The sequence below is a fragment of the Chiloscyllium plagiosum genome, unplaced genomic scaffold, assembly GCF_037043375.1.
Source record: "Chiloscyllium plagiosum isolate Xiang-an unplaced genomic scaffold, Cpla_swu_hap1 HiC_scaffold_20, whole genome shotgun sequence".
In the NCBI taxonomy this organism is placed as follows: Eukaryota; Metazoa; Chordata; class Chondrichthyes; order Orectolobiformes; family Hemiscylliidae; genus Chiloscyllium; species Chiloscyllium plagiosum.
The window spans coordinates 55,886,744-55,905,751 of record NW_028270158.1 but is presented as its reverse complement, the minus strand read 5'-3'; the positions used below and the strand labels follow the sequence as shown (position 1 = coordinate 55,905,751).

At 41.8% G+C, this 19,008-nt stretch overlaps 1 protein-coding gene across 9 annotated transcripts in view; it reads right to left on the bottom strand.

Annotated features, from left to right (window-relative positions):
- The window catches only part of caskin1 (CASK interacting protein 1), a 647,172-nt gene that overhangs the window by 241,100 nt on the left and 387,064 nt on the right, over positions 1 to 19,008 (bottom strand). For all 9 annotated transcript variants that reach the window (XM_043711208.2, XM_087997968.1, XM_043711209.2 and 6 more), the window contains exon 2: positions 5,976 to 6,027. In XM_043711208.2, the coding sequence (XP_043567143.2) occupies positions 5,976 to 6,027 (52 nt within the window). The remainder of the gene's footprint in view (positions 1 to 5,975; positions 6,028 to 19,008) is intronic.

Sequence of the window (19,008 nt, the reverse complement as noted above, 5' to 3'; positions counted from 1 at the left end):
GTCCCTCCACCTATCTTTGTGTCATCTGCAAACTTAGCAACAACACCCTCAGTTGCATTCATATGGTGCCTTTAAGGTTCTAAAACATTCCCAGGCATTCCCAGGACACCATTCAGGACAAAACAGCCTGCTTGATTGGCACTCCATCCATCACCTTCAATATTTACTCCCTTTGCCACGGATGCACAGTGTGGCAGAAGTGTGCATCATCTATAAGAAGATCTGCAGGTACACATCAAAGGTCCTTTGACAGCATCTTCTAAACCTACAACCTCCATCACCTCAAAGGACAAGGACAGCAGATACACAAAAATACCACCACTTGCAAAATCTCCTCCAACCCAATGATGCCAGCTGGGGGCTTAATGGTGGCATTGTTGTCCCCATTCTCCCAAGCCCACGAACCACTCCAGAGGGACCATCTAGATTGGTGCACCTTTGACCAAGCAAGACATTCCACCTCCAATCTCCTCTGCTTTAACTGATGTCCCTTTAAGCTGGACTCGATCATTTGTTCCAAGTAAGAGGAGCTAAATGAGTACAAGTACTGAGGGAGCGCTGCAGTGTTGGAGGTGCTGTCTTTGGAATGAGATATTCAAAGAAGACCTCTTTCCAGGCAGCCATAAAAGATCCCATGGTCATTGTTAAATGAAAGTTAACGTTAAAGCTTTAGCACAGTTGGCTCGGCAGCTGGTTTGTAATGCAGAGTGATGCCAACAGAATGGGTTTAATTCTCACACTGTCTTATGTTACCATGAAGAATTCTCCTTCTCAATCTCACCTGAAGTGTGGTGACTCTCAGGTTAAACCACCAGCGGTTGTCTCTTTAATAAGACAGCAGCCCCATGGTTCTGGTAAGACTACAGGTTGTTCTGCTATAACATGCTTTTTGTTAAAGCAAATTCACTGTAACCCAATTGATGAATTGGGGACACTGTTTCTAAAACACGAACTTTTAAAACATATGGGTGGCACGGTGGCTCAGTGGTTAGCACTGCTGCCTCACAGCACCAGGGACCCGGGTTCGATTCCACCCTCGGGCAACTGTCTGGGTGGAGTTTGCACATTCTCCCCGTGTCTGCATTGGTTTCCTCCAGGTGCTCTGGTTTCTCCAACAATCCAAGGATGCGCAGGTCAGGTGAATTGGCCATGTTAAATTGCTCGTAGTGTTCGGTGCATTAGGCAAGGATGAATATAGGGTCGGGGTTACTCTTCAGAGGGCTGATGTGGACTTGTTGGGCTAAAGAGCCTGTTTCCGTACTGTAGGGAATGTAATCATGTCAGCTGTAACACGACTACATCACCAACACTTTAAGCACTGTTTCTAAAGCGTGATTTTTCTATGACGTAGGGTTGCACAAGAGCACAATCATCACGGCATAGAAGAACGAGTTGTAGAGTGACTTTACCCCTACAACGTTTTGTTTGTGGGAGCTTGCTGTGGGCAACAAAGCCTGATTTTATACAGAGTCCTTCATTAACACAAGACATCCCATGCCTTCCAGCCACTGTTAATGTGTAGTCATTGTTCTATTGTAATAATGCTTGCTGCATTCCCCCTGTTACGACAAACAAAAGAGTTTTATTGGCTGGAAAGCATTTTAGGACATTCGGGGGGGTCATGCTAGATAAACATGGGCTCCTTATTTCTGAACAATGTAATAATGATGATGGCATCGTAATCGTGAAACTGCCAAAACCAACATCATTGCAAAGCAGCACTGACATTATTTCCTTCAGGCACTGCAGATGTTATTGACTGAGTGAGTATCTCACCAAGGGGCAATCATCAATCTATTCAAATCCAACATACCTGTTCAAATTATATCTTTTGTAATGTGTAGACAAGTGGTGACACATCTTGACGTTAAATAGAAGCTCAAATGTAAATACGTAACCAGAAGCACTTCAACAACAAATATGCTGCCTTCTTTTATAATTGCACAAGACATTTCTGTGAGAATGAATGGTGCGATGTATTTTGGATAATAGCAGCATGCAGTCACCTGTGTTTCTATAGTGACACAAGCAAAAGGCCCAGAGGCTGGTAATATTTATTTAAGGCTAACAAAAAAAATGTTGAACTTTAGCTGTTCACTGAAATCAGAATAATAGAATCATTCTACCGCATGTAAAATATTCAGGGTTTTTAAATGATGGTAGTGCCCAGCAGTTTAATAACAGACTAATAAGCATAACATACTGAGTAACAGAACAAATGAATAGCAGTGGATGCTACTACAATTCAACCAATGTTCATTTTTCTTTTCTCAGGAGCTGTTGCAATTCTCTCACACATTTCCGAAACCTTCCAGCTGCAGGGAAGCCTGGCCCCAGTCCCAGTCATCACTGCTGCTCTGCATTGGTTGACAGCAACTGAAGTGACTTGGTCTTGCCAAGCCGGACTTCCACAAGAAGTAACTACTTAACTAACACAATCAGTAGTTGGTTTAATTGATGGGTCGGTGGCAATGGATATATTCTGGTCTTCACCCAGATGGCTAGACATTTGGTTCGCTTTAATAGCTTTTACTGCCTCCACTTTCCGCTGCTTTGGAGTCAGATGTTTTGACCATATACATTCACACACACACACACCATATTCCTATTGAGGGTGTGCTCCTAGCCCTTCTCTCCTCCTCCTCCTACCCCCAAAGGTTGGGGGGGGGGGGGGGGATCTGATGCTTATCTGTTTTAAATTACTCAACAGCTCCATTGGAGCGCAGTCACTTAAGGAAGGATCATGGCAATGATCCCTCTCACCTCGAGAGTGTGGGAAGACAGTGAATCCCAACACACATTCAATGGATGGAATGGCCTCTTCCAGTGCCACAAATGATTCCACGGCATATTTCCCATTGACAGACACTAACTGCCTTGGTTGAACAGGGTTAAAATCACCCCGAAAGTGAGTTTGCATTGATGAGGCACCATTGCAATCTGTGTATAAATGCTGTGGAGTTTTAGCCGGTATCACACAATTACCCACGACGGCTTACACCCTTTTGTCATCTTCATTCAGCAGGTTTGAACTCTATCTAATTGAATTTCCATTGCTCTTTTTGTTATGGAATGGCCAGAATGCATGAAGAGAAAATGTTTTTTTTGTGCAAAGCTACATTCTCTTCAGCATGCTCTTGTTTAATTTTTTTTAAAGAAGCAAATGATCAACACTGCTACACTCTTAAGATGGTTGCTGCAAACACATAACATGCTATAAACCTTCCAGAACATTCTACAAGTCAGAGCCAACTGGGCCTTATGTACCTCGTTAACGCCTGGAGATTCACTCTGCTACCGATTGTGAACACAAAAGCCTAGAGATGTTCAGGTTCACATGGAGACCATGACAGAAGTGAATTGCAAAGCACAATGGTCCAAGACCATGGTAATGGCATCTCAATTAGCTGTTGCAATCGACCATCAACACCATTGCAACGGGCAATGGCCATCTTGATGAGGATAATCAACATACCTCATTTATCAGACTGGCTTTAGTAGAAATCACCCTGTCATGTGATTGAAACTGGGCTTTTTGAGCAACTTTTAAAATATTTTCGTTCTGACTTCGTTGCTGACTTAACATTCCGAGAAGAACAGCTCCAGGCCTTAGCAACTGGAAGATCCGCTCTCCATCTCTCTTCCTCTTAAAAGTCTCCTCGCTGGAAGGAACCTTGGGCTTCATCTGCCACTCTGGACTAACTCTCCAAGACCAAAAAATATTGCTGCACCCTTCCTTACATCCATTTGCATTCAACTCCCAGGAAAAGAATTGCTACAATTTCACCAAACTGACAGACTTCCAACTGGACCGTGACTTTCTTGACTTAGCAGTCAAGTAAACTTTTGCATTTTAAGGAATTCATAATTTAAAGTTCCTTCTATTTCTCTTTTTGTCTACCTTCTACGGTTGAGTTAAATAATGAAGCAACTTCCCCATATTTCAGACATTTTGTCAAATAAACCCTAATTTTGATTTCATCCTGAGGAATTCTGTGGTGGGTTTATTTCTAAGATTAGAGATCAAAAAATACACAGTTTGGTGAACGTGCCTTGGCCTATTGGGATGGGGTTAAAATAAAAACAAAAACAGGATATCATAAAATACATCGCAAGTTCAGGCATAAGAGGGAAGAGTAATCACAATTTAAATTCAACCCATCGTTCCATTGTCGATGACACAACCTGCCAGTGGTTTTGTCCTTCACCCTCTTTGTTGTGGAATGTAGGGCCAATTGCTCTTTTGTAAATGTGATGGGATGTCTTTACCCTCTCCTACATGAAATGTGCAGCTGAACTTTCCTTCACGTGTCAAGAATCTGATATTGGGACAATTTCCAGATTCCGGCCATTCCAGTCTCTGAAGTCCACAATGATCTCATGAGAGGTGGCCAATTAATGAGCTGCCTCAATATTCGCTATTCAATAGCAGGCAGCGGATGGAAGGTCCATTTGGAGAGCCTGCAGTGTTAGACAGCAGTCAGTCCAAACGGGACAGCTAGCGCTGATGAAGCAGAAAGGGGCCAGTCTTCAAAGTCACCTCAAATGGAGGATCTGTCAGAAATGTGAAGAAAATTGAAATGAACAAAAGCCCATGGCCGCTCTTGCCATCAGCATAGCAAGGATATCCCTCCAAAGGATTGACTGTGGCTGCAACCTTTACATCCTTTGCATCCTCATCGGTAGGACATTAAGGAGACTCTCTGGGAGCCTCTGGCCTGCTATTGTGAAGTCTCCTTGGTAGGTGCTGGGCTGTGGACTCAACTGACAGCTGATTCACGGGAAATGGTGACAATTTCAGACAACTAAAAGGAACTTTAGCTGGATTTCTGCCTCTGACGAAGATGTTATGGATTCCCTTGGCACCCTATTGGGGGGAGAGAAAGGGAAAGTCCTCCCTTTCTCTCCCCCCAATTCCACCCATGATCTCCCATGAGTCACTGGTTTGCCTTTCTACTAAACCATTGAAAGGATGAGATAACACTCGATCTCAGGCCAATGCATGAAGAATAGCAGCCACCAGTCACGTTAATCAATGTCATATTCTGCTTGCTTTAGACATCCCAGAATGTCAAGTTCTTCTATTCACTGATCTTCATAATTATTACACTGAAAGCTAGACTTTCCTTGGGGGTGGGGGGGAGGCAAAAGTGAGAGCACCAGAATTCCAACATCACCTGCACATTCAGACTTTGCTTATGGCCTCCATGGGTGGTTCACCCTGAGGAAAGATGTCATTTTGGTCTGGACTAGCAACAGCCTCTGATTCTGTTCAAGGTGGTCAGGGGATTTGGTGTTGTAATGAGGAATGGGACGGGGATTGGATGATTATGGTTCAGAATAGGTGCTGAACAGACACACTGTAAGTCACTGACAGACTCTCCCCAGGACAAGTAACAAATATTAAGCAGGGCTTACTCCAGGTATCTTAGGACTCAAATCAACATTTATAAATGGCTTAATCTCCATGCAAGGCTGCCATCCAAGACAAAAATGCACCCCACAAACTAGTGTACAGTTAATTTTGATTACTATGTCCTTTTTCAGACCAACATCTGAAAGATAACGATAATTAAACATTACACAGAGGGCTCTGTAACATTATTTCACATGAACAGGTATATGAAGTGCTCATTAGTCTACACTTTTTAGACTATCTATTTGGTGTATAGAGAAAGCAGATGGGCGGCTGTAACCAATTTTATATCACTGTGCATTCAGAATAATACATGTCAATGAACAGCATGGCACTGGGATGTAAATTCAGGATATAACCTTGTTTCTGCAGCGAAGTGTTGAAAATGCTGAGTGTCAGTTAAATATGACAGTCATTTCTTACAACGACACACTAAATCTAATTCGTCATTCTAAAGTGTTCTGTGATTAGTTCTGGACTGAGCTGCAAAGTAGAATTTTATTCATGTGATGCCTTGTGACTGAAGTGTTCAGAGACATGTTCTAATACATCCACTTACCCATCTAGATCTTGAAAGTTCACATTCACTCTCTTGGCAGATCCTAACAGCTCTGCAAAAGGAATAGAAGAAAAAAATTTAGAAATGAGCAGAGGGAGAAAATTGAACTACACAAAAACCATCAGCACAGAGGGTGGCTATTTGACCCATCCAATCTGCACTGGCCAAATGAAAAAGTTTCTGATTAATTCCATTACCTTACTCTTTTACCATGACCTTGCAATTTCCTTTCCAGCATATACGGAGAAAAAAACTTGCATTTCTATAGGTCCAATGCACTTTTACAGCCAATGGTCTACTTTTGCAATGTAGTCACTGGTGTGATGTCGGAAATACACAACAGGATGGCACAAACAGCACTATGGCAAATAACCAGACAAGTTTTCTTTTGTGATCCTGATTGAGGATTAAATATTTTGTCAAAAATGTGCCATGGGATTTTTTACATCTATTTACCGACTAGAGAAGGAGCAATATTTGACCTTCTCTTGGGAAATAAGGCAGGGCAACTGAGTGAAGTGTTAGTAGGGGAATACTTTGGGAGTAGATAATAGAACAATTCTATTAGTTCAGAAATAGTTATGGTTAAGGATAGGTCTTCCATAAAAGTTAAAGTTCTTAATTGGAGTAAGGCAAATTTTAAATGGTATGAGACAGGAACTTTCAAAAGTTGATTGGAATAGACTGTTCACAGGTAAAGGGATGACTGACAAATGGGAGGTTTTCAAAAGTGTGACAATGAGAGTTCAGGGCATTGTATTCCTTTTCGAGTGAAGGGTAAGGCTGAGAAGTGTAGTGAACAATGGATGAATAAAGGTATTGAGGTTCTGGTCAAGTATAAAAAAAGAGTCATACATTAGATGTAGACAACTGGGATCAAATTAATTTCTTGAAGAGTATAAAGTGTGAGAGAAATAGTGTCTCAGAAAGTTGATTGAGTTTTTTGAGAAAATAACCAAAATGATTAATGAGGGCAGAGTGGTAGACATTGTTTACACGGACTTTAGTAAAGCCTTTGACAAGGTTCTGCATGGTACACTAATTAATAACATTGGATCCCATAGGATTCAGAAAGAGTTTGCCAATTGGATACAATGTTGGCTTGATGGTCAGAGACAGAGGGGGTGGTGGAGATTTGTTTTTTAGGCTGCAGGCGTGTGACCAGCAGTGTTCCACACCAACTGATAATGGGTCCATGTTTGTTTATCATTTATATAAATGATTTGGATGAGGCTGCAAACTGGTTTCTGCTGACCAGAGAAATGTTCTGCTCACAAGAATGAACAGAGCACAGTGACTGTCTACTTCACTGTTACAAGAGAGTGGGCAGACGCACCACTTCCCAGACTCCGCCTTTACAAAATATCCTCTGAATGTTGGTGGTTGCCCAAAAATGATAATTTACTGTCTGTGGGATCTTGCTGTGCATGGTTGGTTGCTATGGTTCCTGCGTTATGACAGCGACTAAATGTCAAAAGGCTTTGTTGGCTGCATGTGAAACACTTGGGCTACCCCACGGCACTATTTAAACGCAATCAATTTCTTTATTTGAGCACGATTGAGAATAAACCTCCACCAAGACCACATTGCACAAAGTTAAGATAACCTGCAGTGCAGTTTAAAAAAAAGGGACTAATATTTACTCTCATTTAATATACACTCAGTATGCTGACGATTCCTCTCCACCCTCCCTGGAGAGCTGCAGTTGCCTCCTTGGTATGGAAGAGAGTTAGAAAAGAGATTTATTGAAGTTAAGAGAGACAGCTTTGGCAACAGGCCAAAAGCAGCAGCTGTCTGAAGTGCAGGAAGATAGCAGCTCTGCTTCTATTTAATAAAGCTACATTTAGTACCTCGAAGAACGGGATTTTTTTTGAAGATGCAAGTTTGGGATGAAGTTGCCTTAGAATCTTTCAGAGCAATTGGGTAGAGGTATGGTTTATCAACAGGCAGAAGGAAAACAGGTCCAGCTGAGAAACATGGTCCTGACAGATCAGAGAGAAGGGGGAAGAATAAGGTTACGCACCTTGCTAGGTAGTACCAATGAACTGAAAACTTGCCTTTATATGCTGCATGATGTGACTGTAAAGTCAGGAATTCCCAAAGCAGTAGACAGCCAAAGAAAGTTTGTAGCATGGAAAATATAACAAAGGCTCACAAATAAGAATGTGATATAATGTCCAAATCCTGCATTTAGCTGGTGATTGAGGGCTAAGTATTGCTCAGGAGAGTGGCAAGAATCCTGACGCTCTTCTTTAAGTTAATGGCATGGGATTTTCTGTGCCCATTTGAGAGCGCAGAGCAGCTTTTGTTCAATGTCTCACACAAAAGAACAAAAGCAGAGATGCCTTTGGTAATGAATGCAAATAGGATTTGTTCACAAAATGAAGACAGTCAGATATATGAAATGTGATCCTCATTTTTGGCCATATAATCCTTCTCTCTTGCTCTATGCTTTATTGTATGCCCGAGCACAGGGTTAGGCGGACAAAATCTTGGCAAGAGATAGTAACTTGAACTATGCAGTATTGCATCTATTGCATCTGACTTGTCAACCTCATGTCCTGGTGGAGGATGGGAACTTGTCATCTCAGGATTCAACTGTGAAGATAATGTGGAGAGGCTTGTGGGTAAGTAGTGTTGCCAAGCCATTTCTCCATAGAATAATGAATAACATATCATGAAAATGTACAGCACAGACAGATGATGCCTGGACCATCATAACTATGTCCTTTCTATGAAAGATCTGATCAGTCCTGCTCTCCTCCTCATTTACCAAAGCTTAGTTTTCTCCTTTCTAAATAGTTACCCAATTTTCTTTTGGAGGCTATGATTGAATCAGCATCTACCACCCTTTTAGAATGTGTGTTCCACTCACTATGTTAAGCAAAATCTCCCCATCCTCCTCCTTCTTTTATCTTAAGGTTATGCCTGTCAGCACTCCTGTCTTTGGAAACTGTTTCTCCTCATCTACTTGATGAAAGGTCCTCATTATTTTAAGCACTATCAATAATTTTTCGAAAAATGTAAGAACATGAGAAATATGAGGTGATGGAGGCAATTTGGAGTTTAACCATGCTCTGCTATTAACAAGATCTTCCATCTCAACTCTACAGATACTCCCGCATTCCCTCCCTCCCTTACGGCATTATTATCCAAAAATCAACAAACTTCTGCCGTCATTTGACTCAAAGACTGAGTATCCATAACCTCTCTTGGGTAGAGAATCCCAAAGATTCACAAACCTTTGAGTGAGGAAATTTCTCCTCATTGTAGTCTGAAATGGCCAATGGGGAAAGCAGCATCTCCCCTGTCAAGATCCTAAAGAATTTTATATTTCATTTAGATATCATTAGAGAGAGAGAACACAAAATAAAAACAAGAGAGAAACAATGTAAAAACAGGTGAATCGAGCCCTAAGATGGCTGCCTTCAGTAAAATGTGTATCCTCGTCCCTTGGCCAAAATTTAATAGACAGGTCTGGCAGGAAATGCTACACTCTAACTGGAATTGTATTTGGCTGAGGATCTGCACAAATTTCAGATTTTGGCAACTTTTACTGCTCTTAACCAATTTGTCAGTTTTTTTTATTGCCACAACCCATTTATTATTTATTCAGTAATTCAATCTGAAGGAAACCAATGGAAAACATTTCATAGATGTTTTCTTTTAAAATCAACTGACTTGTAAGACCCAAGATCCTGAATCCTGGAAAGCTTAAGCAGTAATCTCAATACAGGAACTCTATCTGTAAGTGGAAAGAATTTTGTATCATGTGAATCAAACCATCCACCACACATCAAACGGGTATTTGAAGAAGGCAATGAGGTATTCCTGGTGTCCTCATAGACCCATAACGTCTTATAGCGTAACAGAAGGTCATGTCTGTGTTGGCTTTCTGAACATAAGAACTAGGAGCAGGAGAAGGCCATCTGACCCCTTGAGCCTGCTCCACTATTCGATAACATCATGGCTGATCTTTTCATGGACTCTTGCCATAACCACAGCACGGTGACTCAGTCCTAAATCTGCTTCCCCTTATTTTAAGGCTATGCCTCAGTTCTAGTTTCACCTGCCCAGTGAAAATAAAGTCCCTGCCTCTACCTTATCTATTCCCTTCCTAATTTTATATGTTTCTGTAAGATCCCCCCTCATTCTTCTAAATTCCAATAACTATAGTCCCAGTCTATTCTCTCCTCATAGGCCAACCCTCTCAACTCTGGAATCAACCTAGTGAGCTTCCCCGGCACCCCCTCTAGTGCCTGTACATCCTTTCTCGAGGAAGGAGACCAAAACTGCACACAGTACTCCAGATGTAGACTCACCTGCACCCCATACAGCTGCAGCACAATCTCCCTATTTTGAGAGTCCCCCCCTCTAGCAATTAAGGAGAATATTCCATTCGCCTTCTTAATTCTCTGTTCCAGCTGCAGACCAACCTTCTGAAATTCATGGCCAAGGACACCCAGGTCCCTCTGCACATCAGCACGCTGCTGCTTTTTCCCCATTTAAACGAGCCAACCACTCCTCTTGCTTTGTCCCTTAGATATGAACCTTTTAATATAAATCCAATTTTCTTTCGCACTATTCATTCTTTAGTTGATATAACCTGAACTGATTAAATGAATCATTTACCTCACTTTCTGTACGTGATTCTGCTGCATGGGTACTGGCCACTGTGTCCGTGACATAGAAATATTTGGTTACACTTCAAAATAACAATTTGCTGCGAGGTGCCTTTCCACTTTTTGAAGTTAGGTCTTTGTAACTGCAAACCCCTTTACTCTTGGTTAGACTCGTATACGAACTGGATTCAACTGTTGTGTGTGACGCAAATACAATTCATCATGGCTTGTTTCTGAGAACCTCTACCTTTGTCGTTCAACTTCAATATACATAGGTTTCGGAAGGAGAAAATCATATTTGGTGAAATGATACAGAGTGAATTATCAGAGAGCTGCCAGTACCGATAGTTCATGTCATTGGCAAGTAGCAATTGTTGAACATTTAAATATATTTCAGTATAAAAGTGTATTATTGAAGAAAGAGACTTATTGTCAAATGTTTTTGTCTTATACTCATCAGGACCGATGCAAAAATTCCAAATTTCATAGAGTCATAGAGTCATAAAGATGTACAGCATGGAAACAGACCCTTTGGACCAACCTGTCCATGCCGACCAGATATCCCAACCCAATCTAGTCCCACCTGCCAGCACCCGGCCCACATCCCTCCAAACCCTTCCTATTCACATACCCATCCAAATTCCTTTTCAATGTTGCAATTGTACCAGCCTCCACCATTTCATCTGGCAGCTCATTCCATACACGTACCATCCTCAGTGTGAAAACGTTGCCCCTTTGGTCTCTTTTATATCATTCCCCTCTCACCCTAAACCTATGCCCTCTAGTTCTGGACTCCCCGACCCAAGGGGAGTCTATTTATCTTATAATCCCCTCATAATTTTGTAAACCTCTACAAGGTCACCCCTCAGCCTCCGACGCTCCAGGGAAAACAGCCCCGGCCTGTTCAGCCTCTCCCTATAGCTCAAATCCTCCAACCCTGGCAAAATCCTTGTAAATCTTTTCTGAACCCCTTCAACTTTCACACATCTTTCAGATAGAAAGTAGACCAGAATTGCATGCAATATTCCAACAGTGGCCTAACCAATGTCCTGTACAGCTGCAACATGACCTCCCAATTCCTGTACTCAATACTCTGACCAATAAGGGAAAGCATACTAAATGCCTTCTTCACTATCTTATCTACCTGCGACTCCACTTTCAAGGAGCTATGAACCTGCACTCCAAGGTCTCTTTGTTCAGCAACACTCCCTAGGACATTACCATTAAGTGTATGAGTCCTGCTAAGATTTGCTTTCCCAAAATGCAGCACCTCGCATTTATCTGAATTAAACTCCATCTGCCACTTCTCAGCCCATTGGCCCATCTGATCAAGATCCTGTTGTAATGTGAGGTAAACCTCTTCACTGTCCACTACACCTCCAAATTTGGTGTTATCTGCAAACTTACTAACTGTACCTCTTATGCTCGCATCCAAATCATTTATGCAAATGACAAGAAGTAGAGGACCCAGCACCGATCCTTGTGGCACTCCACTGGTCACAGGCCTCCAGTCTGAAAAGCAACCCTCCACCACCACCCTCTGTCTTCTACCTTTGAGCCAGTTCTGTATCCAAACAGCTAGTTCTCCCTGTATTCCGTGAGATCTAACCTTGCTAAACAGTCTCCCATGTGGAACCTTGTTGAACATCTTACTGAAGTCCATATAGATCACATCTACTGCTCTGCCTTCATCAATCCTCTTTGTTACTTCTTCAAAAAACTCAATCAAGTTTGTGAGACATGATTTCACACGCACAAAGCCATGTTGACTATCCCTAATCAGTCCTTGCCTTTCCAAATACATGTACATCCTGTCCCTCAGGATTCCCTCCAACAACCTGCCCACCACCGAGGTCAGGTTCACCGGTCTATAGTTCCCTGGCTTGTCTTTACCGCCCTTCTTAAACAGTGGCACCATGTTAGCCAACCTCCAGTCTTCTGGCACCTCACCTGTGACTATCGATGACATAAATATCTCCGCAAAAGGCCCAGCAATCACTTCTCTAGCTTCCCACAGAGTTCTAGGGTACACTTGATCAGGTCCTGGGGATTTATCCACCTTTATATGTTTCAAGACATCCAGCACTTTCTCCTCTGTAATTTGGACATTTTGCAAGGTGACACCATCTATTTCCCTACAGCCTAATTCTTCCATATCTTTTTCCACAGTAAATACTGATGCAAAATACTCGTTTATTATCTCCCTCATTTTCTGTGGCTCCACACAAAGTCCGCCTTACTGATCTTTGAGCGGCCCTATTCTCTCCCAAGTTACCCTTTTGTCCTTAAAATATTTGTAAAAACCCTTTGGATTCTCCTTAATTCTACTTGCCAAAGTTATCGCATGTCCCCTTTTTGACCTCCTGATTTCCCTCTTACTTCCTTTACACTCTTCTAAGGGTTCACTCATCAATCCTGTCTATACCTCACATATGCTTCCTTCTTTTTCTTAACCAAACCTTCAATTTCTTTAGTCATCCAGCATTCCCTATGCCTACCAGCCTTTCCTTTCATCCTGACAGGATTATACTTTCTCTGGATTCTCGTTATCTCATTTCTAAAGGCTTCCCACTTTCCAGTGTCCCATTACTTGCGAACATCTGACCCCAATCAGCTTTTGAAAGTTTTTGCCTCATGCTGTCAAAATTGGCCTTTCTCCAATTTAGAACTTCAACTTTTAGATTTGGTCTATCCTTTTCCATCAGTATTTTAAAACTAATCATGAGTCATATGGTATACAAACAAACCCTTTGATCCAATTTATTCGCACCGACCAAATGTCCCAAACTGATCCAGGCCTGTTCGCCACCATTTGGCCCATATTCCTCTAAACACTTCCTATTCAAAAGGAAAAACAATTTAAACTGCATGAGAAAAAAAGGTGCATACTTATTGGCAAGTGGACTCTGATTAATCAAGTAAGGCCTTGGACCAGGCACCAGAGAAATACTGTCCTGCAGCTGTTGTTTAATTTCAAAAAAGGCAAATAAACTCTGATTGGTCAAAGCATTGTCATAAGGAATCCACTGGGGAACAGTTGTTTCTTAAGTTTTTTGTTTAATTGAAAGGGGTACAAATGTTTGGACATGTCCTTTGTGTCTGCAATGGGCAGGGCCCCCGCATATGAAGATATGTAGCCTCAAGCAAGCCTTAGTCAGCCACATTGTGAAGCCTGATGATCATCTTAAATTGGTTGTTGACATTATTCTTAGTGTGCCCATGATTATTCAGCTTGTGCTGTCCAATTGGAAACTCACACCTGAAGTTGGACAGAGCGTTCTGATCTTTGCAAGCATGAGCTGAATGAATACTTTGACACATAGTCAAAGGGATATGCTATTTGTTACAATCCATCAGTCATTAGGATCCACGACCTACATACCTGGCATCACACTGGCACTAAACTTTACATAGCACATTACTCATTTATGCAGTAGATAGAACATCTTTTTGGCTTGACAGCAGCATCCAGTTAGTGGAGAATATTATACATATTGCTCCTGAATTGTCTGTGTGCAAGCACACACCATTCATCCTACTATCTCTGTTACTGAACATTAAACCCCCCTGGTGTGTTTGAACTGAAATGCTGAGCGTAAACGTAATTAGAATCATAGCACAGAAGAAGGCTCTTCAAACATCATGTCTGTGATGGCTTTTTGGAGCTATCCAATTCTTCCCAGCTTTAGGACTCTTGCCCTGTCGCCCTGTCATTTTCTTTCTCCTTTCAAGTACATCTTTTGAGAACTCTTCTTGAATTTGCTTCCAATGCCCTTTTAGGTGATACATTCCAGATCATAATAACTCTCTATGTAAAAAAATGTACCTTATGTTACTGCTGGTGCTTTTGCACTTCACCTGAAAAATGTGATCGCTGGTTACTGAGCTGCCTCGTACTGGAAACTGCTTCTCCTCATTTACTAAGCCATTCAGGATTTTGAACATTCACATCAAATCTGTTGCTAAGCTCCTCTGCTCTCAGGACAACAACCCTAGTCTTTTCACAAAAACCCATATCCCTTATGAGTGCATTCTCTGATGTTTGTTTTATTTTTAACGCACTGGTGAAAATAAATGACAACTCCAGGCAACACACAAAATGTTTTTGTAAATAATTACCATAGCATGGGTCAATTCTTTTGGAGAAGCAATAAAATGTGAGGTTCTTCACAGTAACTGTCAGAAAGCCTTCACTCAACTCTCTCACTGGTAGGCAAGTGGGATTCTATGGAGTTTGGCTGGCTGCATTTGACATTAAAATAACAAGGTTGCTAACCTTTCACGCCAGAAAGGCTTTTTATCTTTTTTCAGAGTGAGGTAGGGGAAATTTAACAAATGCAAAATGTGGAGACTAAAGTGTCTTAGCAGAAGAGGCCACCAAGTGACTGAGTGCAGTTTAAGTATCAGCATGTTCTGTTTTAACTTATTAACACTGCAATCAGAATTCATTTATAGAATCATTTAACAGCCAATTCGAAACGCAATAGGAATTATTTAAATGACATATGAAGATGCATGTTCAAGTACATATGCATCTACATGATGCTATTTTATACTTGTTGGAATAATCCGAATGATTCCGCCTCAAGGCATGCTTCATTTTCCTCTTCTCTTTCATCCTGCTTTAAATTAACTTTCTCTTTGCAGCTGAATGTCTCATAAATATAATGTATCACTGCCTCAGTGACAAATCAGAAGTGTTCTTCTTCAAACCCTCTGTGTATGATGCTGGGAAGGGTGACGTTTACTATCTGGACTCAGTATTTCCCCCAGTGGTGAGGCCAAAATCAGTCTGAGAGTCACTGAGTCAAACTACAGCACAGCAAGCATGCTGGAGACACTATACACTACCCTGATAATGAAAACCTCCACAGCCATCAGCAGCTGACCAACATGGAGGCTAGGCTGTCAGCACACAGCCCACTCACAAGTAATTACACATCACACAAAAACCAGGCAATGATTACTTCCAAAAGGAGAGCTTATCACTAGCTCACCTTGACCATTGGTGGCACAGTGGTTCAGTGGTTAGCACTGGTGGCTCATAGCGCCGGGTCCCAGGTTCAATTCCAGCCTTGGGCGACTGGCTGTGTGGAGTTTGCACATTGTCCCTTGTCTGCATGGGTTTCCACCGGGTGCTCCGATTTCCTCCCACAGTCCAAAGATGTGCAGGCTAGGTGAATTGGCTATGCTAAATTGCCCATAGTGTTCAGGGATGTGTAGGTTAGGTGCATTAGTCAGGGGTAAATGAAGAGTAATAGGGTTGGGGATGAACTTGGACTTCACCAGTTTCTTCATCCCCCCTCCCCCCACCTTATCTCAGCCGAATCCCTCCAGCCCGGCACCGCCTTCCTGACCTGCAGTCTTCTTCTTGACCTCTCCGCCTCCACCCTACTCCGACCTATCACCTTGACCTCTTTCCACCTATCACATTTCCAACGCCCCTCCTCCAAGTCCCTCCTCCCTACCTTTTATCTTCTCCTGCTGAACACTCTCTGCTCATTCCTGAAGAAGGGCATGTGCCCGAAACGTCGAATCTTCTGTTCCCTAGATGCTGCCTGACCTGCTGTGCTGTTCCAGCAATAAAGTTTCAGCTTTGATCTCCAGCGTCTGCAGACCTCACTTTCTCCTCCTAATAGGGTTGGGGAATTGGTCTGGGTTGGTTACTCCTCAGAGGGTCTGTGTGGATTGGTTGGGCCAAATGGCCTGTTCCACATTGTAGAGATTCTATTAATACCTTCACTGCTATAAACATGCTTGGAATTACCATTGACCAGAAACTTAACTGGACCATATAACTGCTGTAGTTATCGCAGCAGGTCTGAAGTGAGTAACACCTCATGACTGCTTTCTTCCATTGACAAGGCCTCTGTCAGGAGTGTGTTTAATATAGTGTCCTGGATGAATGCAGTCAACTTATGTCATCATTCATCTGTAACTTCAAATATTCACACCCTGCAACCACTCATAAACTGTGACTCCATTGACAGCATCTTTCAAATGGCTGACCTCTACCGGGAGTAAGGTCAAGGACAGTGAGTCCATGAAAAACCCTCTAAATCACACACCATCCTAACCTGGAAATATAATGCCATTCCTTCAGTGTCGCTGGATCAAAGTCCTGCAACTCACTCCTTAAAATAACTGTACCTATGTTAGATGGGTTGGAATTGTTCAAGAAGGCGTGGGCAATAAATTCAGGTCTTGATGGTGTGTGACCACACAAATCAATCACAAAAAAGATTGTCTTTTCTCACTATATATGTCCCATCAAGATTGGCATTACTATTCCTCTTGTCAGATGATTCAAAAGAGGGGCAGAATGGTGGCTGAGCGGTTAATACTGAATCATAGAATCCCTACAGTGTGGAAGCAGGCCATTCAGCTTATACGGACCCACCCAACCCCTGCATTCCCCATGGCTAATTCACCTAGCTTGCACATCCCTGGACACTATAGTATGGCCGATCCACCTAACCTGCACATCTTTGGACTGCAGAAGGAAACTGGAGCACCCAGAGAAAACCTCAGGGGACACTGGGTGAATATGCAAACTCCACACAGACAGGTAACTGAGGGTGGAATTAAACCAGGGTCCCTGGTGCTCTGAGGCAGCAGTGTTAACCACTCATTTAGACAACTCTAAGGACGCACTTAAAATCCAAATCCTTCTGAGTCAGCAGCCTGACCAACCTGACCACCTTGCATTAGAAAACTTTCAATCAATCTTATCTGAGTAATACTTTACCAAGGAACATCTACTCACTTTCAAATGTAACTACTGTGAACATTTACTGGGACGGGAATCTCTCCAGATACATTTGGGATTATCCATTGATGCTTAAACTGATAAACTATTCTAAGTTAATTCTAGATGTGCCTCTGCTTCTAAACTTTAATAGCATTTTGAGGAATTTTTGTACTCTTGACACTGCAAGTAATGTTGGGAAATAGCACACTTCCCGACTTGTAGCAAAGATTACTGCAGTACAGAGGAACAGCCCTCTTCCAGCAATGTGAAATAAGACAATATTCTGACAATATTTCAGAATAGTCAGACATCAAGAGTGGTGGCATAATAGACAGTGAAGAAAGTTATCTAAGATAGAGATCTTGATCAGCTGTGTCAATAGGCTGAAGAATGGTAGATGGAGCACAGCTGCCTGAACTGCTCTACTTTTCCAGCACCACTCTAATCGAGAGTCTGTTTTCCAGCATCTGCAGTCATTGTTTTTACCAAGTTGTAGATGGAATTTAATTTGGATAAATGTGAGTTTTACATTTTGGAAAAACAATGACAAGACTTATACTATTAAAAGTAGGGCCTTGGGCAGTGTTGTAGAACAGCGAGACCTAGGGGTTCAGAAACATAATTCTTTGAAATTTGCATCACATATTGATAAGATGGTTGAGACGGCATTTAGCACGCATGTCTTCATTGCTCAGACCTTTGAATATAGGAGTTGGGATGTTCTATTGAGGATATACAGGACACTGAGAAGGCCTCTTCTGGAGTACTGTGTTCAGTTCTGGTCACCCTGTTATAGGAAGGATATCATTAAGTTGGAAAGGGTTCAGGAGAGATTTACCAGGATGTTGCCAGGTATGGGAAATTGGAGTTATGAAGAAAGGCTGGATAACCTGGTATTTTTTTTATTGGAGGAAGTATAGGAGGTTGAAAGGTGACCTTATAGAGGTTTGTAAAATAATGAGGGGTAAAGATAATGGTGGTTGTCCTTTCCCTAAAATGGGGGAATTTCAAGATGAGGGGTACATTTTTAAGGTAAGAAGAGAAAGATTTTGAAAAGACATGAGGGGCAAAATGTTTACACAGAGGGTGATTCGTGTGTGGAATGATCTTCCTGAGGGAGGGTTGATGTGGGTACAATTATAATGTTTAAAAGACATTTGGATAAGTACATGAATAGGAAAGGTTTGGAGGGATATGGGCCAGGAGCAGGCAAGTGGGACTAGTTTAGTTTGGGATTATGTACCGAAGCTGCATGACTATGACTTTTAAAGTAAATTCTCAAGGTTCTAATTATATATTTATTCATTCTGTTAGTGAAACTCCTCAGTGTTGCTGATACCATTGAGTGGGTGCTGGTTTCGATTATGCTATTTGATAATGAAATATTTGAAAGCTCAGGGACAATTGAAGCCTTTACAAATACCATCACATCCTGAAAAGCTTCTTAGAAGTAAATGTTCACTTTGGCACAGCTTAACTCATCTTAATTTTAAATTTAAAGTGTAATATTTTGTAGAAAAGAAGTCTGGAGAGATCTAAGTAAATTCATTCTGCAGCATTCGTATTTCCTGAGAACAAACGGATGCAGAATTTGAGGGATATTTGCAGTCAACGAAACACAGTAGCTGTTATTCCAGTTGAGAAAATTATTTATTTTGCT